We start from the raw sequence: 21899 nt of genomic DNA, 5'->3' as shown, positions 1-21899 counted from the left end.
CCCCAGTTCCATTCTTCTTCCTCAAGATTGCTTTGGCTATTCGAGGTTTTTTGTATTTCCATACAAATTGTGAGATTATTTGTTCTAGTTCTGTGAAAAATATTGTTGGTAGCTTGATAGGGATTGCATTGAATGTATAAATTACTTTGGGTAGTATACTCATTTTTACAATATTTATTCTTCCAATCCACGAACACAGTATATTTCTCCATCTATTTGTGTCCTCTTTGATTACTTTCACTAGTGTTTTATAGTTTTCTATGTACAAGTCTTTTGTTTCCTTAGGTAGATATATTCCTAAGTATTTAATTGTTTTCATTGCAACAGTGAATGGAATAGTTTCCTTAATTTCTCTTTCTATTTTCTCATTATTAGTGTATAGGAATGCAAGGGATTTCTGTGTGTTGATTTTATATCCTGCAACTTTGCTGTAATCATTGATTAGCTCTAGTAGTTTTCTGGTAGAGTCTTTAGGGTTTTCTGTGTAGAGGATCATGTCATCAGCGAACAGTGAAAGCTTTACTTCTTCTTTTCCAATTTGTATTCCTTTTATGTCTTTTTCTGCTCTGATTGCTGTGGCCAAAACTTCCAGAACTATGTTGAATAGTAGTGGTGAGAGTGGGCACCCTTGTCTTGTTCCTGACTTTAGGGGAAATGCTTTCAGTTTTTCACCATTGAGGATAATGTTTGCTGTGGGTTTGTCATATATAGCTTTTATTATGTTGAGGTATGTCCCTTCAATTCCCACTTTCTGGAGAGTTTTTATCAAAAATGGATGTTGAATTTTGTCGAAGGCTTTCTCTGCATCTATTGAGATAATCATATGATTTTTATTTTTCAGTTTGTTAATGTGGTGTATTACGTTGACTGATTTGCGTATATTGAAGAATCCTTGCATTCCTGGGATAAAGCCCACTTGGTCATGATGTATGATCTTCTTAATGTGTTGTTGGATTCTGATTGCTAGAATTTTGTTAAGGATTTTTGCATCTATGTTCATCAGTGATATTGGCCTATAGTTTTCTTTTTTTGTGGGGTCTTTACCAGGTTTTGGGATTAGGGTGATGGTGGCCTCATAGAATGAGTTTGGAAGTTTCCCTTCCTCAGCTTTCTGGAAGAGTTTGAGTAGAATAGGTGTTAGCTCTTCTCTAAATTTTTGGTAGAATTCAGCTGTGAAGCCGTCTGGACCTGGGCTTTTGTTTGCTGGGAGATTTTTGATTACAGTTTCAATTTCCGTGCTTGTGATGGGTTTGTTCAGATTTTCTATTTCTTCCTGGTTCAGTTTTGGAAAGTTGTACTTTTCTAGGAATTTGTCCATTTCTTCCAGGTTATTCATTTTATTGCCATATAATTGCTGATAGTATTCTCTAATAATCCTTTGTATTTCTGTGTTGTCAGTTGTGATCTCTCCATTTTCATTTCTAATTTTATTGATTTGGTTCTTCTCCCTTTGTTTCTTGATGAGTCTGGCTACTGGTTTGTCAATTTTATTCACCTTCTCAAAGAACCAGCTTTGGCTTTGTTGATTTTTGCTATGGTCTCTTTTGTTTCTTTTGCATTTATCTCTGCCCTAATTTTTATGCACAGCAAAGGAAACTCTAAGCAAGGTGAGAAGACAGCCTTCAGAATGGGAGAAAATAATAGCAAATGAAGCAACTGATAAAGGATTAATCTCCAAATTATACAAGCAGCTCCTGCAGCTTAATTCCAGAAAACTAAGTGACCCAATCAAAAAATGGGCCAAAGAACTAAACAGACATTTCTCCAAAGAAGACATAAAGATGGCTAATAAACACATGAAAAAATGCTCAACATCCCTCATCATCAGAGAAATGCAAATCAAAACCACAATGAGATACCATTTCACACCAGTCAGAATGGCTGCTATCCAAAAGTCTACATGCAATAAGTGCTGGAGAGGGTGTGGAGAGAAGGGAACCCTCTTACACTGTTGGTGGGAATGCAAACTAGTACAGCCACTATGGAGAACAGTGTGGAGATTCCTCAGAAAACTGGAAATAGAACTGCCACATGATCCAGCGATCGCACTCCTGGGCATACACACTGAGGAAACCAGAATTGAAAGAGACACATGTACTCCAATGTTCATTGCAGCACTGTTTATAATAGCCAGGACATGGAAGCAACCTAGATGTCCATCTGCAGATGAATGGATAAGAAAGCTTTGGTACATATACACAATGGAGTATTTCTCAGCCATCAAAAAGAATGCATTTGAATCAGTTTTAATGAGGTGGATGAAATTGGAGCCAATTATACAGAGTGAAGTAAGCCAGAAAGAAGAACATCAATACCGTATATTAACGCATATATATGGAATTTAGAAAAATGGTAACCTGAACCCTGTATAAGAGACTGCAAAAGAGACATAGGCATTTAGAACAGTCTTTGGGACTCTGTGGGAGAGGGTGAAGGTGGAATGATTGGAGAGAATGGAATTGTAGCATGTATATTATCATAAGTGACCAGTCCAGGTTCGACGCATAAATTTTCCTCTGTTCATTTCTTTGCATTTGTGCTTTTTTAATAAATTTCTTTTTTAGAAATAAAAAAAAAAAAGTGTATATTAGAAAAGAAGAAAGGTCTAAAATCACTGACCTAAGGTCTATCTCAAGAAGCTAGAAAAAGAAGAGCAAAGTAACACCAAAATAGTTGGAAGAGAATAATGAATATCAGAGCGAAAGGCCTCAATAAAACAGAAAACAGATAATACTCTCTATCCACAAAGCCAAAAGCTATTTTAGTTTTTTAAAAAAACGGCAAAATTAATAACACTCTACCTAGATTGATCAAAGAAGGGTGGAAGGGGACAAATGATCAATATCAAAATAAAGAGGCATTAAAAGGAAGTAATAGGATATCTATGGTGAAAAAAACAATATCAATCCTTACTTCACACAAAATACAAAAATTAACTCCAAATGGATCTTAAAACTAAATTCAAAAGCAAAATGCCTATCATTTTTAGAGGAAATCATCAGAGAAAATCTCTGTGACCTTGTAGTAGGCAAAGATTTCTTAGGAACTAAAAAGTAGAAACAATTTATCAAATTGATAAATTGAACTTTACCAAAAATAAAAATGGATACCAAAAGGTATCATTAAGAAAATGAAAAAGCAGGTCATGAAATGGGAGAAAATATTCACAATACATGTTATCTGACAAAGAACTGGTATCCAGAATACATAAAGAACCCTTAACACAATAAAAAAGAAAAGTAAAACTCAATAAAATAATGGGCCAAAGATCTGAACAAACACTTCAAAAAATAATATATACAAATGGCTAATAAGCACTTAAAACAGGCTCAGCATCGCTGGTGACCATGGAAATGCCACCATAATGAGATACCACCGCATACCTTGCAGAATAGCTACATTAAAAAGACTGACAGTGTTAAGGGTGAGGATGCAGAGAAACTGGAACAGTCAACTTCTGGTGGGAAAGTAAACTCCTTTGATAAACAGATAGTTTCTTAAAAAGTTAGATCTTTATCTACCATACATCCCAGCCATCCCATTACTAGGAATCCACTCAGCAAGAATAAACCCAGGCTTCAGGTTCAAGATGGCAGAGTAAAAGGATTTGCACCCATCTCCTGAAAGAGCACCAGAATCATAACTAGATGTTGAACAAGCATCAACAGAAAGACACTGAAACCTACCAAAAAAAGATACCCCACATCCAAAGACAAAGAAGAAGCCACAACTAGATGGTAGGAGGGGCACAATTATGATAAAAACAAATCCCATACCCTGTGGGTGGGTGACCCACAAACTGGAGAACAATAATACCAAAGAAGTTCTCCCACTGTTGTGAAGGTTTGGAACCCCATGTCAGGCTTCCCAGCCTGGGGACCTGACAAAGGGACTGGGAATCCCCAGGGAATCTGACTTTGAAGGCCAGTGGGATTTGATTACAAAATTTCCACAGGACTGGGGGACCAGAGACTCCAGTCTTGGGAGGGTGAAAACAAAACCTTGCATGCACCAAGACTCAGAGGAAAGGAGAAGTGACTCCACAGGAAACTGAACCAAAACCACTTGGTAGTGTTGGAAGGTCTCCTGTGGAGGTGTAGGTTGGCAGGGGCTCCCCGGAGGGACGGGGGTCGGGGGAGGTGCATGGGACTGGCAGCAGCTGTCTGGGAAGGTCACCTTTGGTGTAAACCTTCTTGGAGGCCACCACTAATCTGACCATAGAGCCCACAGACCCGAGGGTTGGGTTGCCTTAGGCCAAAAACTTACCAGGGAGGGAGCACAACCCCATCCATCAGCAGATAATTGGATTAAAGCTTTACTGAGAAAGACCTAGTTTTTCCCACCACCAGTCCTTCCCTTCCGGAAGCTTACAAAAGCCTCTTAGCCTCCTCCATCAGAGAGGGTAGACAGAAGAAGCAAGAAGAACCACAATCCCACAGCAACTAAAATAAATTACAGAAAGTTAATCAGCATGAAAAAGTAGAAAGTTATATCCCAGATGAAGGGACAAGATAAAACTCCAGAAAAGCAACTAAATGAAGTGGAAATAGGCAACCTTTCAGAAAAAGAATTCAGAATAATGACAGTGAAGTTGATTCAGGATCTTGGAAAAAGAATGGAGGCAAAGATTGAGGTGATGCAAGAAATGCTTACCAAAGACTTAGAAGAATTAAAGAACAAACAAACAGAGATCAATAATATACTAGAAGGAATCCACAGCAGGATAACTGAGGCAGAAGCATGGATATATGACCTGGAGGACAGAATGGTGGAAATCACTGCTACAGAACAGGATATAGAAAAAAGAAGCAAAAGAAATGAAGACAGCCTAAGAGACCTCTGGGACAACATTAAATGCATGAACATTAGCATTTTAGGGGACCCAGAAGGAAAAGAGAGAGAAAAAGGACCTGAGAAAATATTTGAAGAGATAATATCTGAAAACTTCCCAAACATGGGAAAGGAAATAATCAACCAAGTCCAGGAAGCAGAGAGTCCCAGGCAGGATAAACGCAAAGAGGAACACACTGAGACACATAGTAATCAAACTGACAAAAATTAAAGACAGAGATAAAATATTAAAAGCAACAAGGGAAAAGTGACAAATAGGAACTCCCATCAGGCTATCAGCTGATTTCTCAACAGAAACTCTACAAGCCAGAAGGGAATGGCATGACATATTTAAAGTGACAAAAGGAAAGAACCTACAACCAAGAATATTCCACCCAAGAAGACTGTCCTTCAGATTTGATGGAGAAATCAAAAGCTTTCCAGACAAGAGAAAATTAAAGAGAATTCAGCACCACCAAACCAGCTTTACAACATAAGCTAAACTAACTTCTCCAGGCCTATAACAAGAGAACAGAAAAACCCTACCTACAGAAGATAAACCCAAAGTAATTAAGAAAATGGTAATAGGATTATACATATGGATAATTACCTTAAATGTAAATGGATTAAATACACCAACCAAAAGACAGACTGGCTGAGCGGATGAAAATATGTGCATGTGTGCACTTTCACTTACTACATCACTCTGCTTGACCCCCCAAATTCTATGTAATTATTTTATATTGTGAGGTTAATCATGTTCCCATTATGGCTTGCAATTGTAATTATCTTTTATTTTTTGTTTTGTTATTGATTGTGAAAACTGATAAACATCTTTCACTATTGTGATTATGTAACTATTACTCAATACCATGGTATTATGATCGGTCAGCAGAAAAAGTACAGAATTCTGTATCACCAAAACTACCATTTAATAGAAAAACCTGTAATCACTGAAAAAATCCATATGCATGAGAATTATTTTGGAATTTTTTGAAAAATACAAATGCCCAGGTATTGCTTTCTGTTTTTGCCAGCGCTCCAGATATGTTTCTAATAAGCAGCCATGTTTAAAAATAACTGGATTATATGAGGACCTTTTACTTTATCTAGTTTGTTTCACTTTTTCTATTTCATATTCAGTCCTCTCATTTCATTTAGTTTATGTTTCCCAATTTCTCCATCTCTTTTTTATGTTCTCTCTCAAGCCTTTATCAAGTGTAGTAGAAAAGCTTTTGTATACATATACATAATCTATATAATCTATATTTTAGAAAACTTATGAAATTTTTCCTAACTAAAAAATTTATGACATTTAGATTCCACTTGTTTGACTTAGTGTGAATAGAATGCTAGATTTCTAATTTTAAAAAAATAGATACGCAACAAGCAACAAAGATTTACTGTATAGCACAGGGAACTATAATCAATATCTTATAATAACCTATAATGGAAAATAATTTCAAAAATAACATATGTGTATATGTATAACTGAATCACACACAAAAAAAAGAAATTTAGTAAACTTTTTGAAATTAGGTAATGTTTATCTTTTTGTCAGTTTTTCTAAATGTCCTATGGACATCTAATAACATATGAGATATAAAATTTTAAATATATTTATGTAGGATATGATTAATATAAATTAAATAGAAATCTGTTATATTTAAATCATTAACGACATCATTCAAGATGCCCCTATTCTTATTTTTTCTGTACTTGATAAAATACTCTCAGAGAAATGTTAGTATGTCTGATTATATATTTTTTCTTTTCCCTTATATTTCTTCTGATTTCTGCTTTATGTGTCGGTTTCTTTGTTGTTAAGGTGTCTAATAGTTTATGATGTCTATCTTTTTTGTGAATTGTACCTTTTATCATTAAAAATATTCATCTTTGCTTCATTTAAAATAATTACTTTAAAAAAAGAATAAACCCTAAGTTCATATAATGACTTGTACAGTAATGTTCCCAGTAGCTTTATTCACAATAGCCCCAAATTGGAAACAACCCAAATGTGTATCAATAAGGAATGGAGAAATAAACTGTGGTATCTTAATACAATAAAAAATATCCTGCCACAGAAAAAGAATGCATATAAGATGGATATATCTCAAATCATTACACTGAGTGAAAGAAGCTAACTAGATGTGAAAGAGCACACAACTATATAATTCTATTTATATAAAATGTAAACAAGTCCAAAAAAAGATCCCTGGTTGCCTGGTGGTGAACAGGGAGGGAGATGGACTGCAAAGGGAAATAGATCTTGAGAGCGACGGAAACGTTCTACATCTTGTCTGCAGTGGTGGTTCCACGGGTATATACAACCGTCAACACTCATTAAATTACATACTTTCTTAAAAATGGAGGCTTAATTGCCATATAATATTCTATTGGTTTCAGGCATCCAACATATGATTTGGTGTTTGTACATCCTATAAAATGATCACAGCAGGATGTCTAGTTAATATCTGTCACCATGTACTTTAGAAAGCTGCAGTTTTATTTGTATGAATTAATACAAGGTTGACAGGACCTAAAAAAGGATGATGAGAGCCTGAATATGGGCAACAGGAGGAAAATTAGAGCGGGATGACAGAAATACTTTATAAACAATAATTTTAAAAGGTAGGTCTTGATACAGGAAAGCCAACACACTCTGCTCCAAGCCTCACAGACTATGACTAAAGATCAGCCTTGGATGACTGCCTGGCTTGGGCTGCAGAAGTGATTGCTCCTAGGACTGAGAATCAGGTTCCAGGGTTTTCCTGCTCTCAAACACCACCACCTTGTGTTGAGCTGTGAAATGCAGACCACCCAAGAACTTGGGAGGCTATGCGCCTTCCAGAAAGGAAGGACCTGGTATGGCACCTCTTGGCATTTTTGGGAAATTATGTCACAGATGAATGGCAGCCACCTCCTTCCCCGGCTCCCGAGGCCCCAGGGAGGGAGCAGCCGGAGCTGCAGCCCAAGCTCTAAACAAGAATGCATGTCCAATAAAACCTGCACGTGGTGCCTGGTGCTGCTGCCCCAGCGTCACACAGGAAAATTCATAATTGACCCAGGAATGCACAGCAGACACGTTGAGAGGTTTATGTACCACACAACACACGTTAAATGCAGGATGGACAAAACCAAGACATCTGACTCCTTTCCTCTGATTTTGGAATTGGAATGCAAGTTTAGGATTTTCAGCAGTGAAAAACAAAATGGGATCTGTTCAGTTTCAGAAAGCTGATGAACCTTATGAAGCCGGATACTCATAACTTTATTTTAATAAAAGTTTCTCAGCAGGTAAAGAATCGCCTGCAATGCAGAAGACACAAGTTCAGTCCCTGAGTCTAGAAGATCCCCTGGAGAAGGAAATGGCAACCCACTTCAGTATTCTTGCCTGAAAAATCCTATGGACAGAGGAGCCTGGCAGGCTACAGTCAACGGGTCACAAAGAGTCAGACACAACTGAGCAACTAAGTACATAGAGTACAACATATTGGAAATAAGGGATGGGGTATTTCTTCTTCAACAGATGAGTGAATAAAAATATATTTGGGAAAAAAGAAAATAGAATGGGCATATTTTTGCATCAGGGAGATTTTAGAATCAGCTGATGAAAACCTAGTCTGATGGGGCCACGCTAGCACAAATTTCTAGGGATCTTGTTGGGGAAGGGGTTGCAAAATTGAATGAGTTTCTGCACCAGTAAGTACATATGATGAATTCAGGGACCAAAATAATCTACATTCTCTATTTAAAAAAAGGAGGAAGAGAAGGACAAAGAGGAAATGTAAATCAATTGACAATAGAAGGAGTCCCTGGGACCTAGCTACTGAAGAAACAGTAAACACATGGCATTTACTGGGAGCCATGTACTTTTCTAATCACTTAGTATTAACTAATTTAGTCTTCCTAACAACTCTGTGCAGCGGAGAAGGCAATGACACCCCACTCCAGTACTCTTGCCTGGAAAATCCCATGGATGGAGGAGCCTGGTGGGCTGCAGTCCATGGGGTCGCTAAGAGTCGGACATGACTGAGCGACTTCACTTTCACTTTTCACTTTCATGCATTGGAGAAGGAAATGGCAACCCACTCCAGTGTTCTTGCCTGGAGAATCCCAGAGACGGGGGAGCCTGGTGGGCTGCCGTCTGTGGGGTCGCGCAGAGTCGGACACGATTGAAGTGACTTAGCAGCAGCAGCAGCAGCAACAACTTTGTGCAGAGGACTCCCATTTACAAATGAGCAAACTAAAGCACAGAGCAGTTAAGTAACTTGCTCAAGATCACATAACTAGTAAGTAACAGAGCTGACGTTGGAACTCAGGCAGTCTAGCTCCAGAGTCTGAAGTCAGGCCCTTAACAAACGGTAGCTAGTTTATTAATCAGACAGGACTAGGTTACTTGCTCTGTCCACCAAACTTTTTGAAGGTAACTAAAACACCATCATTGGCATCATTACAGTAAAGCAGAGAATGGAAAGTCAAGGAATAAAAATTCCTGGTGTTAGAATAGATCAACATAAGAGAAATTCTTAGTGGCCAACAGGACTCTGTATTATAAAGCAAAACAACTAGATAAATTTGGAAAATGTCAGTGTAACCTCAGAACTTAAAAAAAAAAACACATATTTTCCCCAAATTTGTCACTACTAAAATGGTCTTTAAACAACAGGGTTCTACTGTACAGCACAAGAAATTACACTCAATATCCTGTGATAAACCGTAATGAAAAAGAATATAACTGAGTCACTTTGCTATACTGGTACACTGGAGAAGGGAATAGCAAACCACTTCAGCATTCTTGCCTTGAGTACCCCATGAATAGCATAAAAAGGAAAAAAGATATGAAACTGAAAGATGAACCCCACCGCCACCCCCAGATCAGTATGCTACTGGAGAAGAGCAGAGAAAGAGCCACAAAAGGAATAAAGAGGCTGAGCCAAAGCAGAAATGATGCTCAGTTGTGGATGTGCCTGGTGGTCAAAGTAAAGTCCGATGTTGTAAAGAACAATATTGCAAAGGAATCTGGAATGTTAGGTGCATGAATCAAGGTAAGTTGGAAGTGGTCAAACAGGAGATGGCAAGAGTGAACATCAACATTTTAGTAATCAGTGAAATAAAATGGACAGGAATGGGTGAATTTAATTTAGATGACCATATTATCTACTAGTATCTACTATTATCTACTACTACTGTGGGCAAGAATCTCTTAGAAGAAATGGAGTAGTCCTCATAGTCAACAAGAGAGTCCAAAATTCAGTACTTGGGTGCAGTCTCAAAAATGACAGAATGATTTCGGTTTGTTTCCAAGCAAACCAATCAACATCACAGTAATCCAAGTCTATGCCCCATAGAAGAAGAAGATGAAGAAGTTGAACGGTTCTGTGAAGACCTACAAGAACTTCTAGAACTAACACCAAAGAGAAGATATCCTTTTCATCATAGGAGACTGGAATGCAAAAGCAGGAAGTCAAGAGATACCTGGAGTAACAGGCAAGTTTGGCCTTAGAGTACAAAATGAAGCAGGGCGAAGTCTAACAGAATTTTGCCAAGAGAACGCACTGGTCATGGCAAACATCCTCTTCCAACAACACAAGAGATGACTTTACACATGGACATCACCAGATGGTCAACACCGAAATCAGACTGATCATATTCTTTGCAGCCAAAGATGGAGAAGCTCTATACAGTCAACAAAAACAAGACCAGAAGCTGACTATGGCTCAGATCATGACCTCCTTACTGCAAAATTCAGACTTAAAGAAAGTAGGGAAAACCATTCATGTATGACCCAAATCAAATTCCTTATGATTATATATTAGAAGTGACAAATAGATTCAAGGGATTAGATCTGATAGAGTACCTGAAGAACTATGGACAGAGGTTCGTAACATTGTACAGGAGGTGTTGACCAAAACCATCCCAAAGAAAAATAAATGCAACATGGCAAAATGGTTGCCTGAGGAGGCTTTACAAACAGCTGAGAAAAGAAGAGAAATGAAAGGCAAAGGAGAAGAGGGAATGCAGAGTTCCAAAGAACAGCAAGGAGAGATGAGAAAGCCTTCCTCAGGGATCAGTGCAAAGAAACAGAGGAAAACAATAGAATGGAAAAGACTAGAGATCTCTTCAAGAAAATTAGAGATACCAAGGGAACATTTCATACAAAGATGGGCACCAAAAAGGACAGAAACAGTATGGACTTAACAGAAGCAGAAGATATTAAGAAGATGTGGCAAGAATACACAAAAGAACTATACAAAAAAGGTCTTAATGACTCAGATAACCACGATGGTGTGATCACTCACCTAGAGTCAGACATTCTGGAGTCCAAAGTCAAGTGGGCCTTAGGAAGCATCACTACGAACAAAGCTAGTGGAGGTGATGGAATTCCAGCTGAGCTATTTCAAATCCTAAAAGATGAGGCTGTTACAGTGTTGCACTCAATATGCCAGCAAATTTGGAAAACGCAGCAGTGGCCACAGGACTGGAAAAGGTCAGATTTCATTCCAATCCCAAAGAAGGGCAATGCCAAAGAATGTTTAAACTACTGCACAGTTGTGCTCATTTCACGTGCTAGCAAGGTAATGCTCAAAATCCTTCAAGGTAGGCTTCAACAGTATGTGAACCTAGAACTTCCAGATGTACAAGCTGGATTTAGAAAAGGCAAAGGAACCAGAGATCAAATTGCCAACATCCACTGGATCATAGAAAAAGCAAGGAAATTCCAGAAAAACATCTACTTCTGCTTTATTGACTATGCTAAAGCCTTTGACTGTGCGGATCACAACAAACTGTGGAAAATTCTTCAAGAGATGGAAATACCAGACCACCTGACCTACCTCTTGAGAAACCTGTATACAGATCAAGAAGCAACAGTTAGAACTGGACACGGAACAATGGACTGGTTCAAAATTGGAAAGGCTGTATATTGTCACCCTGCTTATTTAACTTATATGCAGAGTACATCATGTGAAATACCAGGTTTGATGAAATCACAAGCGGTGATCAAGCTTTCAGGGAGAAATATCAATAACCTCAGATATGCAGATGACACCACCCTAATGGCAGAAAGTGAAGAGGAACTAAAGAGCCTCTTGATGAAGGTGAAATAGGAAGAGTGGAAAAGCTGGCTTAAAACTCAACATTCAAAAAACTAAGATCATGGCATCTGGTCCCATCATTTCATGGCAAACAGATGGGGAAACAACAGAAACAGTGAGAGACTTTATTTTCTTGGGCTCCAAAATCATGGCAGATGGTGACTGCAGCCATGAAATTAAAATATACTTGCTCCCTGCAAGAAAAGCTATCATAAACCTAGACAGTGTATTTAAAAAACAGAGACATCACTTTGCTGACAAAGGTCTGTCTAGCCAAGTGAAGTGAAGTCGCTCAGTCATGTCCGACTCTTTGCGACCCCATGGACTGTAGCCCACCAGGCTCCTCCATCCATGGAATTTTCTAGGCAAGAGTATTGGAGTGGGTTGCCATTTCCTTCTCCAGGGGATCTTCCCGACCCAGGGATCGAACCCGGGTCTCCCGCATTGCAGGCAGACGCTTTACCATCTGAGCCACTAGCCAAAGCAATGGTTTTTTTCCAATAGTCATGTACAGATGTGAGAGTTAGACCATAAAGAAGGCTGAGCACCAATGAATTGATGCTTTTGAATTGTGGTGAAGACTCTTGAGAGTCCCTTGGACAGCAAGGAGATCCAACTAGTCCATTCTAAAGATGAGTCCTGGGTGTTCACTGGAAGGACTAATGCTGCAGCTGAAGCTCCAATACTTTGGCCACCTGATGCAAAGAGCTGATTCACTGGAAAAGACCCTGATGCTGGGAAAGATTGAGGGCAGGAGGAGAAGGGGACGACAGAGGATGAGATGATTGGATGGTATCAATGACTCAATGGACATGAGTTTGAGCAAACCCCAGGAGATAGTGAAGGACAGGGACCTGGCGTGCTTCAGTCCATGGTGTGGCAAAGAGTCAGATACGACTGAGGGACTGAACAACGACAACTTTACAGCAGTAATTAACACAACACTGTAATTCAACTGTACTTCAATAAAAAATAAATTGACAAAACAAAACAAATAAAATGGACCTAACATAAGGGCTTCCCTGGTGGCTCAGAGGTTAAAGCGTCTGCCTCCAATGCAGGAGACCCGGGTTTGATCCCTGGGTCGGGAAGATCCCCTGGAGAAGGAAACGGTAACCCACTCCAGTATTCTTGCCTGGAGAATCCCATGGACAGATAAGCCTGGTAGGCTACAGTTCACGGGGTCGCAAAGAGTCGGACAAGACTGAGCGACTGAACAGAACGGAACGGAACATAAGCTCAGCAGTTTAGCCCACTACCAATGCTCATGCCCAGGTAGTCAGCAGTACAGTTCTCCACTAAAACCAGGGCTCCTTGGAAACAGGCCAGTATCATATCATATCTTGGGACTGGACAACAACGGAAACAGGTCTGAAATGCCTGTTGCCAAACAGCAAGAGTAACTCCACAGGCATCAGGAACTCTGCTACAGGGGAGAGGAAGGGACTGCAGAACTCTCCCCAGATGATCTGTGATACTCAAAACTTAAGAGAAGGGAAAATCACCGTGGAAGCAACGTGAGTCTGAGAAACGCCTTGTGTTCATGATGTCCTACAAAAGGAAAGTTAATATAAAGTGTAGAGAAAGGAAGTTTTCATAGCAAAGAAAGATGACAATAATAACATATGTTATAATTTGTTATTGACCTTTAAAACTGAAAAGCATTCATATATAAGGCCATGTAGTTTCTTTTACAGAGTGTTAATTACATGTCTGTTTTCTGTGATTTCTGTGGTGAGTAGGAGAAAATAACAAAAGAACTATATAAGTCAGGTCACGCAGGACTTGAGGGCCCTTGGAAGGACTGCTTGGCATTGGCCGTCATACAACAAGCAAGTGGAAAGAGAGGAACAGATGCTCTGGCATCGTGGCCACACACAATTAACAAGGAGATGACAGTCAGCAGGGTGTTTGTAACACCATCAACTGCTCACACAACCTGAAGAGGAAAACCAAGAGCTCAAACTCATCTCCTAAGAGGTGAAATCTCTACCTAGTCCAACAAAGAATGGTAAAGTATTAATAAGGAATATACACATTTTTAATAGTACTAAAGATAGGTCAGCACAAATGATAAGGGGTCCTGAGTTTGAATCACCTTGAAGCCACCTAGTCCTATACCATAAAGCAAGAATGTGTCCCTCCAAGAGTCAGCAGCTTTGCTGCTCAGAAAAGGTATTCCTTGTCCTCTAGATGTGAAAGATCAGTGCAACTGTCTGGAAAATGTCACAATGACATTTAGCTTAACTCTAAAAAAACACTGAAATAAGTGAAACGATGGCCTTTCGAAGATCTTAAAAACCAAGAACACAAATATTGAAGATATAAATTAAACCCAAGATACTTAATATTTTAGAATAAGTTAAAGTGTAAATGTATTATTAAATCTTGATATGTTGTATATGTTTTCTCTCTTGTTTAAGATAGATGATCAAAAGGAATTAGCCATTCTAAATTTGTACCAGAACTTAAATAGTTTAGGGAAATTTAATCAACCAAATCTATAATCAGTATTTAAATGCTCAAGGAAAAATGGTTTTCAAACCATTCTGAATGACTTTTTGGATACATACAGCAGATACAGCCACCCCACCCCCATGCTCTGGATACTCACCAATTCCTGACATGCCTTCATGACTTTTTACCTGGGGGGGCTTCCTCTGCCCACTGGAGCCAGTTGGCTCTGCCCAGGGCAGACCAGAATTGCCACAACCTCCCGGAGCAGACCTCAACCAACTACTGATGGGAGTTAGTGGACAAATGCCCCAGCTTTCAGACCTTCTGGTAAGGATATCTCAGAGGCCAGTGCGCACTATCTCCCCCGGACACCCAGGGCAAGTGAGCAGCAGCCGTCCCCAGTGGTAATCTCAGTAAGGTCATCGGTAGAGGCCTTCATGCTTTCCCTGACTCATTTCTCCTCTCCCCACTGGGGCTTTCAGGGATCACCTCCTAACTAAACTAGCGGACTCATATCCACATCTCAGAGTCTGGGCAACCCAAATGAAGAGAAGAGAGGAGTTTACCAAATCAAAAGCACACATATGTGTAAGGCTCTTCTCAAAGTACAGTCCCCCCTTGGGCATTTTCTAGTTTCCCAGCAGGGGAGCCGGCTTGGTAGCACAGCCAGCCGGGGGGAAGGGAGGGGGTGGGCACGGTCTTGGGTAACACTCTGCCTCTCCTGTCAGCGTCTCCTTCCAGGAACCAGCCTCTCTCGGGACCCATGACTTTCACCAGGTCACACGCTCTCTGACTCTCACTGTCGAGCTGTGAATCCTCCACAGGGAGCTGTGATCTCAGAGGACAGTCTTCGATACAGAAGTCTCCATCCATAAAGCGAGAGCTGGACTCAGGGCACAGGACAAATGTCCACTTAGCTGTCAGGACAATGAGCCTGTGGGCTCTCAGCCTGCTCTCAGGTCCCTCTGGGCCATGAGGGGCTTCTGCTTATGACTTTTATAGGCACCCCCCCCAAAACAGAGGAAACAAAGACCCTGCTCGCCACCCCTACAAACATGGTGGTTAACTGCTCAGGCTTACTCACTTCTAATTGTCACTTTGGGCAGGTTTCTTAACATCCCTGAACCTCAATTTCTTTAGCTATAAAATGGAGGAAATATAATCTAACTCATCCCTCTTAATAAAGAAAAAATGATTGATTGCTTAAGCATGCCAACCACTTTCTATGCACTCCCATCACATGGACACACACGTAGGTGCAGTTATCATTCTTAGGTTCTAAGAAACTTTTCCAGGGTCACCCAGCTAATAAGAATGTAGGGTTCAATCCTAGGCAAATCTGATTCCACTCTTAGCCTCTATGGTATACAAAAGATACAGAAAGTAAGAGCACCCAACACACACTAGGAGCGTAATTACTGGCATTACTTTCCTGTGTCCTCACTTCACCATTCCCTCCTGGGCTGTCTCTCACTGGGGAAGGACTATAAAGGGGACACAGACAAGGAGAGACTCACGGAGCCTCAAATGAAGAGGCTCAATGCCAAGTTCTTAATAAAAAGCCTTCAGAGAAAACAGAAGGCTTCCACTTCTATTAACACCTAAGCTCTTAAAGTTCTTTCAACTCCGTAATTTCCTTCCCTGGAACCTCACAAAATTCCCAAAATGCCTTCAAAAGGCCATAAAGTCATGAATACTAAATATCATAGAAGTTTTCAGTGAAATTAAGTCACCTCTGGGGCTTCCCTGGTGGCTCAGTGGTAAAGAACCTACCTGCCAAGCAGAAGATGTGGGTTCAATCCCTGGGTCAAGAAGATCCCCTGGAGAAGGAAGTGGCAACCCACTCCAAAATCCTTGCCTGGGCAATCCCACAGACAGACAGAGGAGCTACAGTCCATGGGGTCACAAAGAGTAGCACACGACTTAGTGATTAAACAACAAGTCACCTCTAAAGCATGTTGACTCGATGTCAGAGAAGAGCACTGGGTGAGGAGTCTGTCTCTCAGGCTGGCTCTGGCACTGAACTGTGTAACCTTGAGAAAAGCCACCTGCCTTCCCTGTGCCTTTTTATTGTTATTATTTGAGAGAATAAACCTCATCTTGCCTTTCTTAAAGTTTTGAGAAAATCATGTGAGAGATGTATGTGAAAATACTTGGCAAATTATAAAGCACAACATAGATGTGGGGAGTTATCAGTATATTTATCAGCAGCCTATCCAACTTGCTAAGAAAATTCCTGAATAAGAAAAATGGAAGCCAAAAAGCAGAGGTGAGTAGAAAGGGGGGATGAGGAGAGTCAGATGGTAAAGAAAAACTAGCTGTCAGAACCTCATTTTCAATGTTGGCAGTTAACCTTCAATCAATTTTATAAGGCCAGGAAATAGCCATATTTTTAATTAAGTGTCAGCGGTAGGCTCAGCAACATAAAATTTAATGGTAGGGAAGACACCCGCATGAAGAAACATAGCTTCTTACCTCTCCTTCTAAGAAAGATATCTTTTCTAAAAGCTGCAATATTAAGAGTTGTTTCTGTTGCACCTTCTTCTTTAGTGATTCAATCTAGAAAGAAACAAATTGGACATTGTTAATCAAAAATGCAGAACTGTACAAGTTTATCAACTAGAAGAGAAGCCTTTGGCTTTCATTCAAACAGAAACTACATATTGGTTCTTCTGTGTTCTGTGCAACAGTATTAACATGAGGTGCTCCATGGAGAGGGGGGTTCTGTGCCCAGGTAAACTTGGGACATCAAACATGGTTGTGGAGCTGTTTCATGAGGTTTATTTAGCCTGTTTCTGCATTTATTTATTTCTGCACTGATTTTGCCATGGAACACTTAGTAAAACTTCACTGATGCTTTGGGAAGTACAGACGTTACTCTACATAAAAAATTTATTCAGCTTGAATTTATGCCACAGCTTGTATTTCCAACATTCAGCTCTGTTGGTCCTGTTTGTACATTCATATTTGTTCCCTGGTAGCTCAGACAGTAAAGCATCTGCCTACAGTGTGGGAGACCCGGGTTCGATCCCTGGGTTGGGAAGATCCCCTGGAGAAGGAAATGGCAACCCACTCCAGTATTCATGCCTGAAAAATCCCATGGACCGAGGATCCTGATGGGCTACAGTCTGTGGGGTCGTAAAGAGTCAGACACGACTGAGCGACTTCACTCACTCACTCACTCAACTAAGTGTCAAAAGTTTTGCTCTGGGAAAAAGGTCACTATCACTGAAAGTAATAATGAGATTCAGAGGACTGAGGACTCATGAGGCCTGGGGCAAGCAAGGGAGTCCTCTGAAAGCCAGGGGCTTGAGCTGGGTTTTTCCCTTTGTTTTATACTGTATCTATCTTGGAGTACCATTTGTTTTTCATTCACAAATCATGTCTCCAAGGACAAATCACAGGTTTCCTAAAAGCAGGAACCAGAGTGCTCTGTACCAGACCATGTCTTGGACAATAGTGGGAACAGAGTGTGGGTTCAATAAATAACATGTGATTTGGGAGAATGCACTAATTTTCCAACAATTTTTATATGAAATTTGAGCATTTGCAAAACCTTTTTCCAAAATTCCCTCTCTGTGCAAAATGACACAATTCCTATGGAAGGAACTCTCAGTTCAGTTCAGTCGCTCAGTCATGTCCGACTCTTTGCGACCCCATGAATCACAGCACGCCAGGCCTCCCTGTCCATCACCAACTCCCGGAGTTCACTCAAACTCACCCCCATCGAGTTGGTGATGCCATCCAGCCATCTCATTCTCTGTCGTCCCCTTCTCCTCCCACCCCCAATCCCTCCCAGCATCAGAGTCTTTTCTAGTGAGTCAACTCGTCGCATGAGGTGGCCAAAGTATTGGAGTTTCAGCTTTAGCATCAGTCCTTCCAGTGAACACCCAGGATTGATCTCCTTTAGAATGGACTGTTTGGATCTCCTTGCAGTCCAAGGGACTCTCAAGAGTCTTCTCCAGCACCACAGTTCAAAAGCATCAATTCTTCGGCGATCAGCTTTCTTCACAGTCCAACTCTCACCTCCATACATGACCACGGGAAAAACCATAGCCTTGACTAGACGGACCTTGGTTGGCAAAGGAATGTCTCTGCTTTTTAGTATGCTATCTAGGTTGGTCATAACTTTCCTTCCAAGGAGTAAACGTCTTTTAATTTCATGGCTGCAGTCAGCATCCGCAGTGATTTTGGAGCCCAAAAAAATAAAGTCTGACACTGTTTCCACTGTTTTCCCATCTATTTCCCAGGAAGGAACTCTAGCAATAACTAAAAGATGTACAAGTGTACAATTACATTTAACCTTTGACCCAGCAATTCTATTTCGAGGAATAGATCCTATAGATACATTAGCCAAAATATGAAATGACTTGGGCATAGGATTTTAGAAAACACACACACACACACAAAGACAGAACTCCATCAATAAGTGGCTGATAAACTATGGTACATCTTAACAATGGACTTCCTTGTAACTTTCAAGAAAAAAATGAAGATCTCTAAAACCCTGATACAGTATATTGTAAGGAATGTATGGTATGCTGGCTTTGGTATAAAACTGCTGAAGACATATGAATGAATATTTGCAAAAAGAAACACTACAAAGATCAAACAAGTCTTCATATTTACCAACAGGGAGAGGGAGGAAATTAGAAGGAAGAGACAGAAGAAAGACTTTTCTGATAATAACCTTGTTACACAGGTTCAATCTTGGAAGCACATTTTATACAGTCAAAAAATAAAAACCAAAAAGGGGGGGGGGGTGGTAAGTGAATCCTAAAATTTGAAAACAAACTGAAATAAAGGAACTTAACTGTATATCAAATTGGTTAAAAGAAGTAATTCAGGCACTGTTAGAACAAGGTAATTTGGATATTTTTAGTGGATGTATTCTAAAGATAAAAAGAATTGCAAAAAACCTCTCACTCACTGGGAAAATATGGATAGTAATATTAGTATTATATTTTGAAACTATTTGATAGATTGTATGACACCACCCTTATGGCAGAAAGTGAAGAAGAACTCAAAGGCCTCTTGATGAAAGTGAAAGAGGAGAGTGAAAAGTTTGGCTTAAAGCTCAACATTCAGAAAACGAAGATCATGGCATCTGGTCCCATCACTTCATGGGAAATAGATGGGGTAACAGTGGAAACAGTGTCAGACTTTATTTTTGGGGGCTCCAAAATCACTGCGGATGCTGACTGCAGCCATGAAATTAAAAGACGTTTACTCCTTGGAAGGAAAGTTATGACCAACCTAGATAGCATACTAAAAAGCAGAGACATTCCTTTGCCAACCAAGGTCCGTCTAGTCAAGGCTATGGTTTTTCCCGTGGTCATGTATGGAGGTGAGAGTTGGACTGTGAAGAAAGCTGATCGCCGAAGAATTGATGCTTTTGAACTGTGGTGTTGGAGAAGACTCTTGAGAGTCCCTTGGACTGCAAGGAGATCCAACCAGTTCATTCTAGAGGAGATCAATCCTGGGTGTTCATTGGAAGGACTGATGCTGTAGCTGAAACTCCAACACTTTGGCCACCTCATGCAACGAGTTGACTCAATGGAAAAGACTCTGATGCTGGGAGGGATTGGGGGTGGGAGGAGAAGGGGACGACAGAGAATGAGATGGCTGGATGGCATCACCGACTCGATGGACATGAGTTTGAGTAAACTCCGGGAGGTTGGTGATAGACAGGGAGGCCTGGCGTGCTGTGATTCATGGGGTCGCAAAGAGTCGGACACAACTGAGCGACTGAACTGAACTGAACTGATGATAACATTAGGAACCAAGGTCTTTAGTGTAACAGAAAGAAATATGAGTATGAAATCAAAGAGGTTAAAAAAAAAAGTTTTGTTAGATTTGAAATGAAAGTATCAGTATGAACTCATAATTTTTGTTTTCTATTTTAAAAATATACTAGATAAGCCTGAGACACCTTATTCTACCTGAAAACAAAGACATTAAGGGTCTCCCTTGGGTCAAAGATAGGACAATTTGTACATCAAAAAGGGTGTAATTAAGTAAAACACATGGAATATATATATTTTTTAAAACCCTGAGCATTTTATGATTCTTAAAAAAGAAAAAAACATATGAGGCCACCATCACCCTAATACCAAAACCTGACAAAGATGACACAAAAAAAGCGAACTTCAGGCCAATATCACTGATGAACATAGATGCAAAAATCCTTAACAAAATTCTAGCAATCAGAATCCAACAACACGTTAAAAAGATCATACATCATGACCAAGTGGGCTTTATCCCAGGAATCCAAGGATTCTTCAATATCTGCAAATCAGTCAATGTAATACACCACATTAACAAATTGAAAAATAAAAACCATATGATTATCTCAATAGATACAGAGAAAGCCGTTAACAAAATTCCTTCCAGAAGGCGGGAATAGAAGGAACATTCCTCAACACAATAAAAGCTATATATGACAAACCCACAGCAAACATTCTCCTCAATTTTGAAAAATTGAAAGCGTTTCCCCTAAAGTCAGGAACAAGACAAGGGTGCCCACTCTCACCACTACTATTCAACGTAGTTTTGGAAGTTCTGGCCACAGCAATCAGAGCAGAAAAAGACATAAAAGGAATACAAATTGGAAAAGAAGTCTCACTGTTTGCAGATGACATGATCCTCTATACAGAAAACCCTAAAGACTCTACCAGAAAATTACTAGAGCTAATCAATGAATATAGTAAAGTTGCAGGATATAAAATCAACACACAGAAATCCCTTTCATTCCTATACACTAATAATGAGAAAATAGAGAAATTAAGGAAAAAATTCCATTCACTGTTGCAACGAAAAGAATAAAATACTTAGGAATATATCTACCTAAAGAAACAAAAGACCTATATATAGAAAACTACAAAACACTGGTGAAAGAAATCAGAGAGGACACTAATAGATGGAGAAATATACTGTGTTCGTGGATTGGAAGAATAAATATTGTGAAAATGAATATATTACCCAAAGTAATTTATAAATTCAATGCAATCTCTATCAAGCTACCAACGGTGTTTTTCACAGAGCTAGAACAAATAATTTCACAATTTGTATGGAAATACAAAAACCCTCAAATAGCCAAAGCAATCTTGAGAATGAAGAATGGAACTGGGGGAATCAACCTGCCAGACTTCAGGCTCTACTACAAAGCCAACAGTCATCAAGACAGTATGGTACTGGCATAAAGACAGAAATATAGATCAATGGAACAAAATAGAAAGCCCAGAGATAAATCTATGCACCTATGGACACCTTATCTTTGACAAGGGAGGCAAGAATATTCAATGGAGAAAAGACAATCTCTTTAACAAGTGGTGCTGGGAAAACTGGTCAGCCACTTGTAAAAGAATGAAACTAGAACACTCCCTAACACCATACACAAAAATAAACTCAAAATAGATTAAAGATCTAAATGTAAGACCAGAAACTATAAAACTCCTAGAGGAGAACGTAGGCAAAACACTCACCCACATAAATCACAGCAGGATCCTCCATGAC

At 39.7% G+C, this 21899-nt stretch overlaps 1 protein-coding gene across 2 annotated transcripts in view; it reads right to left on the bottom strand.

Moving 5' to 3' along the window:
- Window positions 1–21899, bottom strand: part of MYZAP (myocardial zonula adherens protein) — a 145674-nt gene that overhangs the window by 50671 nt on the left and 73104 nt on the right. For both annotated transcript variants that reach the window (XM_055435382.2, XM_088839649.1), the window contains exon 11: window positions 16860–16943. In XM_055435382.2, coding sequence (XP_055291357.2) covers window positions 16860–16943 — 84 coding nt within the window. The remainder of the gene's footprint in view (window positions 1–16859; window positions 16944–21899) is intronic.

The sequence above is a fragment of the Moschus berezovskii genome, chromosome 9, assembly GCF_049115385.1.
Source record: "Moschus berezovskii isolate FMDL1 chromosome 9, NW_MosBer_1.0, whole genome shotgun sequence".
NCBI lineage: Eukaryota > Metazoa > Chordata > Mammalia > Artiodactyla > Moschidae > Moschus > Moschus berezovskii.
Note: the sequence above shows the minus strand (reverse complement) of the source record. Positions and strands in the feature narration are given on the sequence as shown.